This window comes from Pundamilia nyererei, unplaced genomic scaffold (assembly GCF_000239375.1).
Source record: "Pundamilia nyererei isolate P.nyererei 1_Seehausen unplaced genomic scaffold, PunNye1.0 scaffold00052, whole genome shotgun sequence".
Taxonomy (NCBI): Eukaryota; Metazoa; Chordata; class Actinopteri; order Cichliformes; family Cichlidae; genus Pundamilia; species Pundamilia nyererei.
Window position 1 is genome coordinate 2,632,527 of NW_005187453.1, and position 11,911 is coordinate 2,644,437.

Consider the following 11,911-nt stretch of genomic DNA (forward strand, 5'->3'; position numbering starts at 1 on the left):
ATATATAAAAGAAGTCCAGTGAAAAAAGTCCCTTTTTGTTATTTTCTTTGTAATTTTCTTCACTGTAATATTTTTCTTCTTGTTGACAGAGAAAGTTTCTACCAACAAAGGATGATTTAAGGATGTTTTAAGAAGTAAGCTAAAGTGAATGTGCAGGTTTAGCAGGGTTTTATTAGGACAGGGGTGAATAAAGATATTGTTATTACCCACATTTTCCTAAACCTGCAAACCCGGGAAGTTCAACTCGCAACTTAAATATTTAGACTAAAGCAGATATCAAATGCTTTTTAAAAAAAATACCTGAAACACTATTGCTCAGTTCTTTTTTTATACCCCCGTACACAAATTTACTGGTCAGCCAGAGAAGTTTTCAGTGCATTAGGAATAAGTCATATGTATGTTATGAAGATTGTTGACAGGTACAGAGAAAATGATTCATTGTGAATTAAATTAGTTACAGACATGTTATCCCTGCAATGACGCATCTGACTTACAAAAAGTGTGTTCTCTTGCATTTTCTTGCTTTTTCGGTTTTAAGCTTCTGTTGTATGGTACATAAAAAGAAGTATAGGTATATTTACAGAGAACACGATTCAGTGAATTAAATTAGTTACAGACATGCTATCCCTGCCTTACAAAAAGACGTTCTGCCATGACCTGAGAACTTAACTGAGAACCTAAACAGACAACCCAGAAAATAGCTTGTCAACATGTAAACTAGCTATCAAAAAAGAAAACAAACACGGAAGCAATCAGATAAAACGGTCTATTTACCTCGACGGTACCCTGTAAAGGTTTGAAGTCCAAGATTTTAGTGGTTTTCCAGTCATCGGCAGATTCAAAGGTTTCAGTGTTCAAGGATCTTCCACACTGTTCCACTTAACTCTCATGCCGTCACTGCTTTTATTACTGATTCCATTCCTGATCATGGCTAGTGAACTCTCAATGAAGTGAAGCTCTGACTGAAGACAAATAATGGTAAAATGAAAAGAATGAACAGAATATACTCCCTTTCACACACGCAGATGAGTCACAGTAACACCAAGACAACATTCAAAATTCAAAATCATACCGATATACCGTTATTTGTTTCCATACTGCATCAAATTTTTTTCCAGCAGACATTTTGCAACTCACAACTGTTTATCAGAAATATTAGAACAAGAGCTGATAGGATGACTCACTTATACTAAACAAGAAGAGTTCAAATAGCACTACATACACATTTTCTTTTAAACAGCTGTACTGCATGCACTCTGCACTGTCTCAGTCTGCCTACACATTTTCCAGTAACTCAAAGTTAAGATTAAAGTGTTACATTAACAACTGGCTTATACTAACATTGTTAATGATCATCTTAGGGGGGGGAAAAAATAAGAACACTTGTGTCTGAGTCAGAGTGATCTGTTTTCTTATTGATATTTAATGGGAATTTCCTTCCTACAAGGGTCAGACTTACGTTTAAGATGTATCGTGGGGGGGATAGAGGAGGAGAACAGACCGAGGCAAGACTGAAGTGCAGGGCAGACTATTTAAATGTTGGAAACCTGCAAAGAAGCCAGTTAGAGGAGCATATTTCAAGAAATCTAGGTAAGCGATTAGATTTTTTTTTTCCCACAGTAAATGCAAAAAATATCCAGAGGAAGACGTTATTAAGGTTATACTTTTTTTTTCTGCATGTTTTTATTATGTCTTTGTTTATATGGCTTTTTTCTTTTTGTCTATTTAATGAATTCGTTTTTCCTTTTTAGGATGCGTAACATTCTGGCCCTTCTCTGCGTCTTTCTTATGGCAGCTCATCAGAGCACTAGTCTTCTCACAAAGGGAGAATCCATCAGAAACACCATACACAACATTGTAAACATTGCTCAGATAACCCTTGTCCACATTAAGAAACTAAAGGTACCAATATATTGATTATTTTTATGTTAATGCGATTTGCTGTTTATTTTCATTGCGTATACTGTTTTCTGCCTAAATTTTCTCATTGAGGAATGTTTTTATTCAATATTAAACTAAGCTTACGTATTATTTTTTTTATTCTTAGTTGCTGGCTTCACCGATAGGTGTTCCCCCTCCTTCCATTGTAGGACTAAGTAATATAAGCCATGAGCTTGGAGTTTTGGATATTGAACTGCAGCAGCACCCTTTCCTCATCCAGATTCAGGCTGATGTCTCCAGCTTGGAAGGAAGGGTGCGCTCCCTCGCCTTCTCAATGGAGTGTCCCCTTAAGCCCAAACCAGCAGTACAGATGAATGAGAGTGTGTTCCCAGAAAGCCACCTTTACATGACAGTGACAAAGGTGCAGCACTACCTAGAGGAACTTCTTCTCAACAAGGGCAAACTCAAGCTCTGCTAACAAATTTAAGCTTGATGCATATATAGTAAGCCAGGACTTGACCCAGTGTAGGCAAAGGTTAATTTGTCTTTGTGATGCATATTTTCTATACATATAATTACTACGTGGACAACTGTCAGTCGTTAAAAGCGTGCAATTAATTCCAATAACTCAGCGATTTATAATATAATGAAAAAAACTATAAAGGGCATCTTTTATTTCATACAACAAATGTTTTATAGGGTTTTACAGATAGATTAAAATACTCATATATTTTTTAACAAAATACATTTTTTAATACTTTATGGCAAACTGTTTTACACACGTTTGACATGGTGTGTGTTTTGAGGGTCAGGATGGGAAAAATGAGACACTACATAGTACTTGGAGGTTGTGTGAATAAGCATGATTGTGGTCATTTCTGCCAGTAAATAAAACTAATGCAAAGAATTGCATGGTGCTATGAAACTATTGCCAGAGAAAGCATATAAGACCTTTTTGATGACTGTGCAATCTTAACTGTTTTTTAGTGGATGCTTGTCTCAGTGGTCTATTGAGCAGAACCATTAAGCGAAAGGTTATTAGGTTGTGTTTAAAAATGAAATGTGTTATTTTTTTGTAATAAAGTTTGCAATAACAAATTCTGTCATGACTGATGCTCTTCTAAAATTTCAAAGATTTAAGTCATGCATTTAAGACTTTTTTCACTTGTGTTACTTTGATAAAAAAGCTTTATTAAAATATTATGCATGACATAAAATACAGCTAAACTTAATGGTACAATGATACAGTTTTATAAAATAAAACAAGCCAATAGATATAATAAATTTAAATTGCATATATAATAATCTACAATAATGGCATTAATGTATATCATATGCTGGGAGCAGCATTTTAACCAGCATAAAGAATTAAGTTTGTTTTTTATTATAAAATGTAGTTTTCAGCTATCATGGCTTTATTTTATTTTATTTTATCACATCAAGCTGACTACTCGGATGATAATAATATATTTACAAAAAAACAACAACAACAACAATCCTTTGCTTAAACTTTAAAGAAAAAATGATTATTCTTATATAAGAATTTCTACTAAATTGAATTTAAAAAACAAAACAAAACATATACAGTATCATTAGGCAATAATTAGTTCACAATTACCCATATTTCAATCTAATGATTCACTTTCTTCATGAGACACATTCCAATCTAAACACCAAACGGCACAAAAACAGAAACTAACTTACTCATTACTGATTACCCGTGAACTACAAAAGAGCAAGAAGACACTTTAATAACATGCAGCTGTTCAGCAATGAGGAACTACAGAGCAGCCTCTTAGTACGACTGTCTGAAGTGTGTGAGTTGAAGTCAGCAGGACTTCTTTTAGGCTTTTGAAGATTTTTTTACTTCTCATCCAAAAGCCACTTTCGAAGAAACAAACAGAAAAACAAAATCTAACCCTCTAATTTTACGGCCATTAAACAACACTAAGCAGAGTATGCTACACGTTTTGAAAATGTTAAAAACTCTGTACCTTATAAGGGAAATGTAACACAAGTCACCACAAATCGATGATGAATAATCACAGCACGAGTGTAGGTGTGTGTGAAACGCTAACATAAAAAAGTAAACAGAGCTGAAATTCAAGAACCTTGATAAGGTTTTACAAGGTAAATCAACAGTAAATTCTTACAGATCCACTCTTTTACATTCTAAGAATAAGAATAAGAATAACTTTATTTATCCCGAGGGAAATTCTTTTGTCACGTACATGCTCAAAGCAGCAGGAGAGACAGAGGAACAGATGAATAAGATATACAATATATACAATAAGAATAGTAGTATACAGTAATATACAGTAGGGAGTCAGTTCTTCATACTACTCAGACATGCAATAAAATATTACTACATACCTAAAGGGACTAAACACACAAGAGGTGGTGCTTGTAAGCACTTTATGGTAAGTCTGCTTTTTGTGTATTCCAGCTGAGTTCCATGAGATTCCAAAGAAAGTCTAACGATAACACTATAGGATTAAGATTTTTTTTTTTTAATATAGACTTATTGGTGTTCCTTGCCTTTACAGTTATCTACACTTGGCCTTCCTCTGAAAGACGAATGACTGCCAGAAATATCTGTGTGATATGGAGGTGTTTGAGAGCAGTTTGAAAGCATGTTTATTCTATTAACTTATTTATTAAATTTCCATTGATTACTTAGTAAAATTCTCTTTTATGAATCATACATTAGCCCGTGCTAACAGAGCATTTAATTGTTATTTCCTGGCGTGAGAGAAGCTTCTGTAATTAGAGAGGAAATGCAGGGTTATTTTTGTGTTAGATAACAGTGGCAGGGAGGAAACAGTGGGTTACTACTAACAGCTGTACTGAAAAGACGTATATACTTCTGTGCCTTGTTTTTTAGTGCTTAGAATATTTAGGCATTCTTAACATTACATTGAAGTTTCTTAGTTATCTGGTCTAATGTGCCTTTGCTACACAACAATGGCAACAACTGTAAGCTGTTAAGATCATACTACAATAAGAGTGAATAACAGTATGGCTTTTTATCACAGAACATCTGGGATGATGTAGAACATAGTTTTATGAACAATGCCAGGAAATAATCAATAATCAAGCACTTCTGGTTCACTTCTTGTGAGAGTGGTCCTAATATATATGAACAACTCTGAGTAACTGCAGTACATATCATTCCTCAAATGTAAATCACACAGAAGTGAATGAAGAGACCTCAAAACACCATCATAAGCTCCTTTTCACACAGAGAGGGTTGCAGACTGAAATTTTAAAAAAGAAATTCAACTAAAAATATTAAAGTTTTCAAAATGTTTATCTTTGTGTTTTCCTAAAATAAACAGCAAGGGTTGAAAACAGACATACCGACTTCAAAGATGGTTGGAAAGAAGTTAAATGACAAAGGTTTTATGGAGTTTATGTTTTACTTACCAAGAGTGATTGTGCTTTCATAACATGAGTTCATGTGAATGTTTGAATTACACTGAAAATAAAACAGAAAAGACTAGAAAACAGGTCTAATTCTAAGCAAACGTTATTGTAAGTCCAAATTGCTAAAATAGATTAAAAGATATGGTTGGAATAAACATGTGTAGATAAGCTAAACTAGCTAAGATGATATGCTTGGGGTAAGAAAAATATTTTTGCTTTAGCACATATATTTTCAGCATTTCTTTAGTATTAGATTTAACTTTGCTACCCTCCTTTAGTTAAAGACTAACAGTAAGCCTTTGGTTGCACTTATACACACATTATAACCCCATTTATATATTGTATTTTTTTCAACTTGGAATAAATTTCCCACTAACTTGCAGGTCCACCCATTCACATTCAAAGAAAACGATCCTTTTTCCACATTATGAAGTACCCGATTTCATCATTAAAAGGAAAAATTTGGAAAAGAAATATCAGATAGACTAAATATCATAATAATAATAATAAAATAAACAAATATATATGTGTATAAAAGTAATTAAAATGACTTAAATCATAAACCAGTTACAAGACTTCCAAGTAATTATTTTTTTGGCCTTTTTTAACTTTATTAGATGGACACAGTATAGACAACAGGGAGGTGGGGGCAGAGAGAGAGGAGAAGGCCCGCGGCAAAGGGCCGCGGGTGCTACTCAAACCCAGGCCGGCCGTTCTCAGCCGTATGGCATGTGGTCGCTCGCTCAACGCACTGAGCTAAACCAGCGCCGACTTTCAAGAAGTTCTTAATAGAAGTGAGACCATGTTGGCAATTTTTTTATATGGAAAAAACTCACAAGTAAAAGTCCTGTTCCAAGCAGCGCAATTGAAATATTTTATTTCACTCAATGTGCAGCAACCACATCTCTGGTAAGAGTACCAACAGTTTATCAAAGCTTTTGAATTGTTTAAAGTGCAAAATAATCCATAACATAAGCACACAGGTAAATAACATCAGTTAGTTTTTTTTAAATAACTTAAAATACAACTTTACTTAACAGCAAGCAACAAAAATTCAAACAATGAATATGCAAAAGAGTGTTACGGCCCTGAGCCTTGGAGGAAGTGAGACTGCCCTTTTGTTTATGCAAATCTAAGTGTGCCAGGACTCGTGGATGACTGGCTGCTGGGAGTCCTGTGCCAGCCTTCTTTTATGCAGATCAAAGTGTGCCAGACTGCGTGGACGACTGGCTGCCTGGAGATCCAATGACACTCCAAGACCAACTGACTGGCTGATTGTCTGCACCTGGGAGTATAAAAACGCTGAAGATTCACACTGAGGGGAACTGCTGTGCTGACGTGAACATGCAGTGTCCTCCTCGTCTGCCTAGCATTTGAACTCCATTTGTAAACTCTGAGATACAGCTGACCTTAGTTTTATTAGAGTCTTGTGTTTGCTGGCTCAGCTTAGTTAACCCTTAGTTTTTATTCTTGCCTGTTCTTTTCTTTGTGTATTAATTATTTGCCCGGTGGTCTGTTGAACAGCCCCGTCGGTTTTTAGTTTAACGTTTGCAATAAAACCCCTTATTTACTCTGACTTCGTGAGTGGGCTTGTGTATGTTTCTCCCCACCTGTCGCCTAGCAGAGGGGGTCGTAACAAAGAGAGAAAAAATACTTCTCATTTTAATTAATAACAAAGCTAAAGGAAAAAAAATCAAAGTGCATTCTTTTTTAAATCATAAAACTTATTTTGTTTTTTAATATTTGGTGGTGGTGTATTTTTACCTCCCCTCTTAGATTGTTTTTTTACAGGAGGAAATGGGCAGCGAGTTCAAAAAGTGTTGCAGGGTGGAGAGGTAATCATCTGGGTGGCAGCGCAAGTGGGCCGCATGTATCGACTTCTTCCACTTTCTGCTGTGCACGTCCACTCCTCTCTGTCTCCAGACGTCAATCAGCTTTTCCATCACTGCAGTGTTGCACATTGCATCGTTTTCACTGAAGAAGAAGAGAGCGGGAGCGGTAACTGGGCTGTTGTGGAACACTTGGATGCTGGTCTCGTAGAAGTCTGCCGTGTGGGTTTTGAAAAGCCAGAAGTAAAGCATGGCAGTGTTTTTGACAAAGCTCTCAAAACGTGGCACCAGAGTTCTACCAATGCCTGAATAAAAAATGTAAAAAAAAAACAAAACAAATTTTAAAAAAAACACAAGAGAGTAAATAGTTTAGAGTTTTAAAGCTTTACTCTTATGTAGGCCGTGTATCAAAAATAACCTAGACCTATATAGCTAAGTCCTAAAATGGCCAGCTGTAGGACAAAATCAAATATTATTACCTCCTTTTTAGTGCTTTTGTTGTGTTGATGATCCAATCCAATACCTGACAAGTAATGTCATGGCTTACCCTGTAGTCAAACACACCAACAAGTCTGTGCTCCAGTTCTTCTGATTGCAATTCTAGCCTTTTTTCTTTGTAACCTAACGTAACTCTAATTACCAGGTGCTTTGCGTCCATGTTGTCAGAAGTTTACATGCATCATGGGCATGAATTTGATGGAAATTTTGCACTTCTAACAGACTTTTGATTTCTTCAAAATGTTCTTTTTCCTCTTTGGAATCTTTAAGGACTTCAAAAAACAAAAGAAAAGAATTGGGTGCACATGTTTGAATTTATTTTAATTTAAATAAATGAGGTTTTAGATGGTAGTACAGTAACTACACAGTGTGAATGCCAGTTAATTTTTTTTAGAAAACTAGACAGAACTAGCGGTTTAGATAGAACCTGATAAAAATCCCAAATGTTAAATGGATAAACTGCTTGCAGACACAGCCCTAAAGCCGATTAAAACAAGCAGCTAGAGAGAACTCCTGACAAACTGGAGCAGCGGGTCGATCGGCTAATAAATTATGTAAAGATCTGACACACGTATCCAACACAAAAGTGAACTGCAACCGAATATACTAGATCACTCTCACTCACCTATCGCCATGTGGTCCAGTGTGCCGACCACTAAGCTGTCATAGATGTGTCCCATCATCCTCTGTGCCAGGCCTCCATGTTTTTTTGGTTCTTGGACAATGTGGGTGAGGATTTGAGTGAAAGTGTAGCCACCGATGGAAGAAGCATGAACCAGCATCACCCTCCCTGCGAAGGGAGGGTTCTCCAGAATTTTCAGAACCTCCAATCCATACTCAAGCCCCCATCGAGGCCACAGGAAATGCATCACACTGCTCTGAACCAGGAGGACATCCATGCCACGGTCCAGATAAAGGTCCCGGTACTTAGCCATTCCCCCTGGTTGGGCTCCAAGCCAGGAGAAGAAAACCAGAAGTGGACGAGAAGTGGACGAAGAATATGATTGTTTTTGGTAGGAGACAGATGTGTTTGACGGTGAATCTGAGAGGAGTGTAGAGGAGGCTTCTGCAGATGGTGAAACAGGGAACGTGGGGCAAAGAGCTGCAGAATCTTGAAAATTTTTGGCAAGACATTCTGTTTCGCAACCTGTACCAGTGAGTGGAGTGTAATAATAGGTTATGCCATTGCAGATCGTTTTGGCTATTAAATGTCGTCTGTTAACTTTATCCGACTTGGTTGCATCAGTCCTTATGAGGCTGAAAAAGAGGCCAGATTGAAACATGAATACTTTCCACAGTTCACCAGAGAAACATCACAGAACAACAGACTATAACATTCACTCGGCTAAGGATTTGCAAACATATCCTCAGAGGACCCAGAGAACTCAAAGACTGATTATTGTCATTATCTGTTGTGACTGTCACCACAAACAGTAATTCATGGAGAATTCTTTGAGGTTAGATTAACTTTAATTCCCATCGTAGGATTGAAATTATGGACAAACAAAATGACTATAATAAAGTCATCAGTATGGTTTTAAAGGAAGGAAGTTTATTTATTGTGCCAGATGGCCATTTGTTTAACTTCAATGTAAAATCATTTTACCTTATTTAATGCCATCATTTCCATTTTAATGACATTATTTTTACATAGCCTGTGAGTGCAGTGGTTCACATGATCAATTTTCCATGCATTAGACTCAACAGACTGTTTATTTACATGCGTTTTTAAAAGACTTAATTTATATTGGAAACATGTTTACTGTGTTAAGTTTTATTTCTAGATGATGATGTTGAAGCCATGTAATCATCATTAGTGGACTACATGCAACTGAGATGCATAGCAGGCCAAGGTTTTTGCATGTCAGTGTGCACTTCCTATTTGAGTCTGGCCCATTTTATGTGTAAAATTATGTCGTTTTAAAGGAAATAATACAAGAAATCAAATAACTAATTGGAGGTTGTTCGCTACTATGGATGACGGAAAGGAAAAGTCAGCTGTAAACCATCTTCTTGCCTCACCTGAATGAGTGTAACTTTACCAGGTTGTTAATTTGACCTACACAGAAAACACCTGATTAAAGTGACACATTCACCCCTTCATTTCATCGATCGATCCATTTCCGTGATCACAAAAACTTCACGCATGGCATTTAGCTATATATTTGGCTTTATTGTGTCACCTCCTTGTAATTGTACTTTTTTAACACTTTTATAAACCGTAGTTTAAGTCAATTTTGCACCATCTTTCTTGGCTCTTTACTGGTGGTGCTCTATAGCGACACGCTGGCAAAACGAATGCGTGACCTTGGTTGTTAATATTTTTTACTGCGTTCTTGACGCACACCTAAAGCTCCACGCCGATCCACTGATTACCGTATTGTTTGAACATGTGATTAACAGACTTTAGGAAAATGATCCACACATAGCATTACAGCTTGCTTTATACCTCTGCTGCTATTACCAACGCGTGCACTGAGTGAAGTGAATCCTGGGGGATAATTTCAGAGCATTACTGGGTCACGCGAGGACACGTCACATCTTTTGTCTACCTTTGTTTCAGTGGATATTCGTGCAAAGAGCAGTAAGCAGGGCATGCACAAGTAATGCCAAAACAACATGATGTATCTGTCTACATATATATAGATAGACACATATGTATATATTTATATTTTACCCTGTGGAGAACAGCAGGTTTCCCATTCTGAGAGACTTAGGTGTGTCCGTCTCCTCCTGGTATTCTGAAAAAAAATTACTTCTGAGAGTCGTTTAGATATGCTAAGGCGTTATAACGTAGCAACGGATAACCCCGGATGTTTGACTGACAGTCAAGAGTCCGCCTCTCTTCCACCGGCTCTTGCCGCCCCTTTAACTCCCGCAGTCCTCCGTGAGCGGTTTCTTGTCCGCGTGCTGCAGTACGTCTGCTCGGTCCCATCAAACGAGCGGAAACAAAGCGCATAAAAGATCGCCTAACGGATAAGACACAATGTGAAAGCAACAACTATTAGTGATGAATAATATAAGACGAGGTGTTCAATAAAAATTCTTGTTTGACCCTTTAACATCGAAACACGAAGGTATTTATAGCGTCAAGGGCTCAGTGCACCTGGATCCAGTGGCGATAACGCATGCCCTGGTCACACTGACCCGACAGGCTTCATGTGGCTAAATAGGGAAGCACAGAAATCCACAAGGTTATTTGTTCTGACATACCAACCAGTTAACTCCAAAACGTCTGAGGGGCCACGAGATGGAGCCAGAGAGCCACATAGATTTCAGAGAAACAGCTTTGTGCTGATGCAGTGGGTGGCACTGACACGGCAAAAAGGTTGTATTATAGTATATTAAATATTCCCGGTAGCTTCATGTTGTGCACAGTTAGTTGTATGTGTGTGTCATGGTGTTAGTTTCCTGTTCGGGATTTTCCTGTTTAATTTTGCAATTCTTAGTCCGTTTACACGCTTGCCAGTTTTGCTTCCTGTATTTGTTGTTCTTTCCCCCTTTTCTGATCGTTTGTCCTCAATACCTGTCACCTGAGTTTAGTCTCCCTCACCTGTTCCCTATCAGCTGATTGCTCACTTGGGAATAAATGTACTCCCAGTTTTAATTTGTTTACTGTGGAAAGTCCCCTCCCGTGTGTTAATTTGTGTTTGAGTGTGAACTCTGGACTATGTCAGGGACTTTAGCTTTTGCCTGCTCATCATTTTGATTGTTTGCTACATTATATGATTCCCCATGTATAACCTTTGCCTGCTTTTTGTTTTTGTTTTTTTAATTATAATTATTTCGACGTTAAACTTTAACTCTGTTCTCTGTGTGCCCTGCATTTCCATCCTCTTCCTCCATGTCTCTCAGAATAACCTGCCATATATGTTTATTATGTGTTGTCATCTTTGCCTTTCTTTACGGCAAATTGTTCTTACAGCAAAATCTAATTGTGTAGAGTTATTTTAGACAGTGGGGAATTCCAGAATCTAGAAAGCTATGCCAGCAACATGTTGATGTAATTCATCCTTTAAGAAGCTTCCAGATTAAAATTGTTACATCCTGCACAGTAAGACAGTATTAAATATGTTTTATCTACACAAAATATAACAGATATACCAAACTCAGGCATAAATGCCTGAATTCAAAATTATGTAGAGTTCAAGAATCTGAGTCTATGTTCTTAACTTTAAGTTTACATTTGAGATCATCTCAATGGGGATTCCAGAGAAAGTGAGCCATGGCTGTCCTCTGACAGTGCTTTATATGTAGGTAATTTTAAAATGTCACAT

The 11,911-nt window shown here is 37.0% G+C and overlaps 2 protein-coding genes and 1 long non-coding RNA gene across 4 annotated transcripts in view; 1 reads left to right on the plus strand and 2 right to left on the minus strand.

Annotated features, from left to right (window-relative positions):
* Positions 1–1,140, minus strand: part of LOC102193372 (uncharacterized) — a 10,422-nt gene extending 9,282 nt beyond the window's left edge. Inside the window, exons 1-2 of the long non-coding RNA XR_311738.1 lie at positions 1,073–1,140; positions 775–962 (exon numbers count right to left, since the gene is read on the minus strand). This is a non-coding gene — a long non-coding RNA (uncharacterized LOC102193372). The remainder of the gene's footprint in view (positions 1–774; positions 963–1,072) is intronic.
* Positions 1,141–1,531: 391 nt separating this feature from the next.
* On the plus strand, positions 1,532–2,399 carry lepb (leptin b). Its single transcript, XM_005733481.1, has 3 exons — positions 1,532–1,590; positions 1,752–1,902; positions 2,048–2,399. The coding sequence occupies exons 2-3, from the start codon at positions 1,753–1,755 to the stop codon at positions 2,357–2,359; spliced, it is 462 nt and encodes a 153-aa protein (XP_005733538.1). The 5' UTR covers positions 1,532–1,590; position 1,752; the 3' UTR covers positions 2,360–2,399.
* Positions 2,400–7,020: 4,621 nt separating this feature from the next.
* LOC102193852 (uncharacterized) lies at positions 7,021–10,782 on the minus strand. Of its 2 annotated transcripts, none has more exons than XM_013910922.1 (3): positions 10,312–10,782; positions 8,260–8,891; positions 7,021–7,351 (listed from the first exon to the last, which is right to left on the minus strand). In XM_013910922.1, exons 1-3 carry the CDS (start codon positions 10,335–10,337, stop codon positions 7,080–7,082), a joined length of 930 nt encoding a protein of 309 aa, XP_013766376.1. In that variant the 5' UTR covers positions 10,338–10,782; the 3' UTR covers positions 7,021–7,079. The 2 variants fall into 2 exon arrangements, with proteins under 2 accessions (XP_013766376.1, XP_005733539.1); XM_005733482.1 differs by having other exon boundaries at positions 7,021–7,441.
* Between the last annotated feature and the right edge of the window lie 1,129 nt (positions 10,783–11,911).

Excerpts from the sequence above, each read along its gene's own strand:
- lepb (XM_005733481.1), top strand. The coding sequence starts at position 1,753 with ATGCGTAACATTCTGGCCCTTCTCTGCGTCTTTCTTATGGCAGCTCAT. Across the intron at positions 1,903-2,047 it reads TCCACATTAAGAAACTAAAG|TTGCTGGCTTCACCGATAGG; the intron begins GTACCAATATAT and ends TTTTATTCTTAG.
- LOC102193852 (XM_005733482.1), bottom strand. The coding sequence starts at position 10,337 with ATGGGAAACCTGCTGTTCTCCACAGG. Across the intron at positions 8,892-10,311 it reads AACCTGCTGTTCTCCACAGG|CCTCATAAGGACTGATGCAA; the intron begins GTAAAATATAAA and ends CCTCTTTTTCAG. Across the intron at positions 7,442-8,259 it reads ACTGGACCACATGGCGATAG|GCATTGGTAGAACTCTGGTG; the intron begins GTGAGTGAGAGT and ends TTTTTTATTCAG.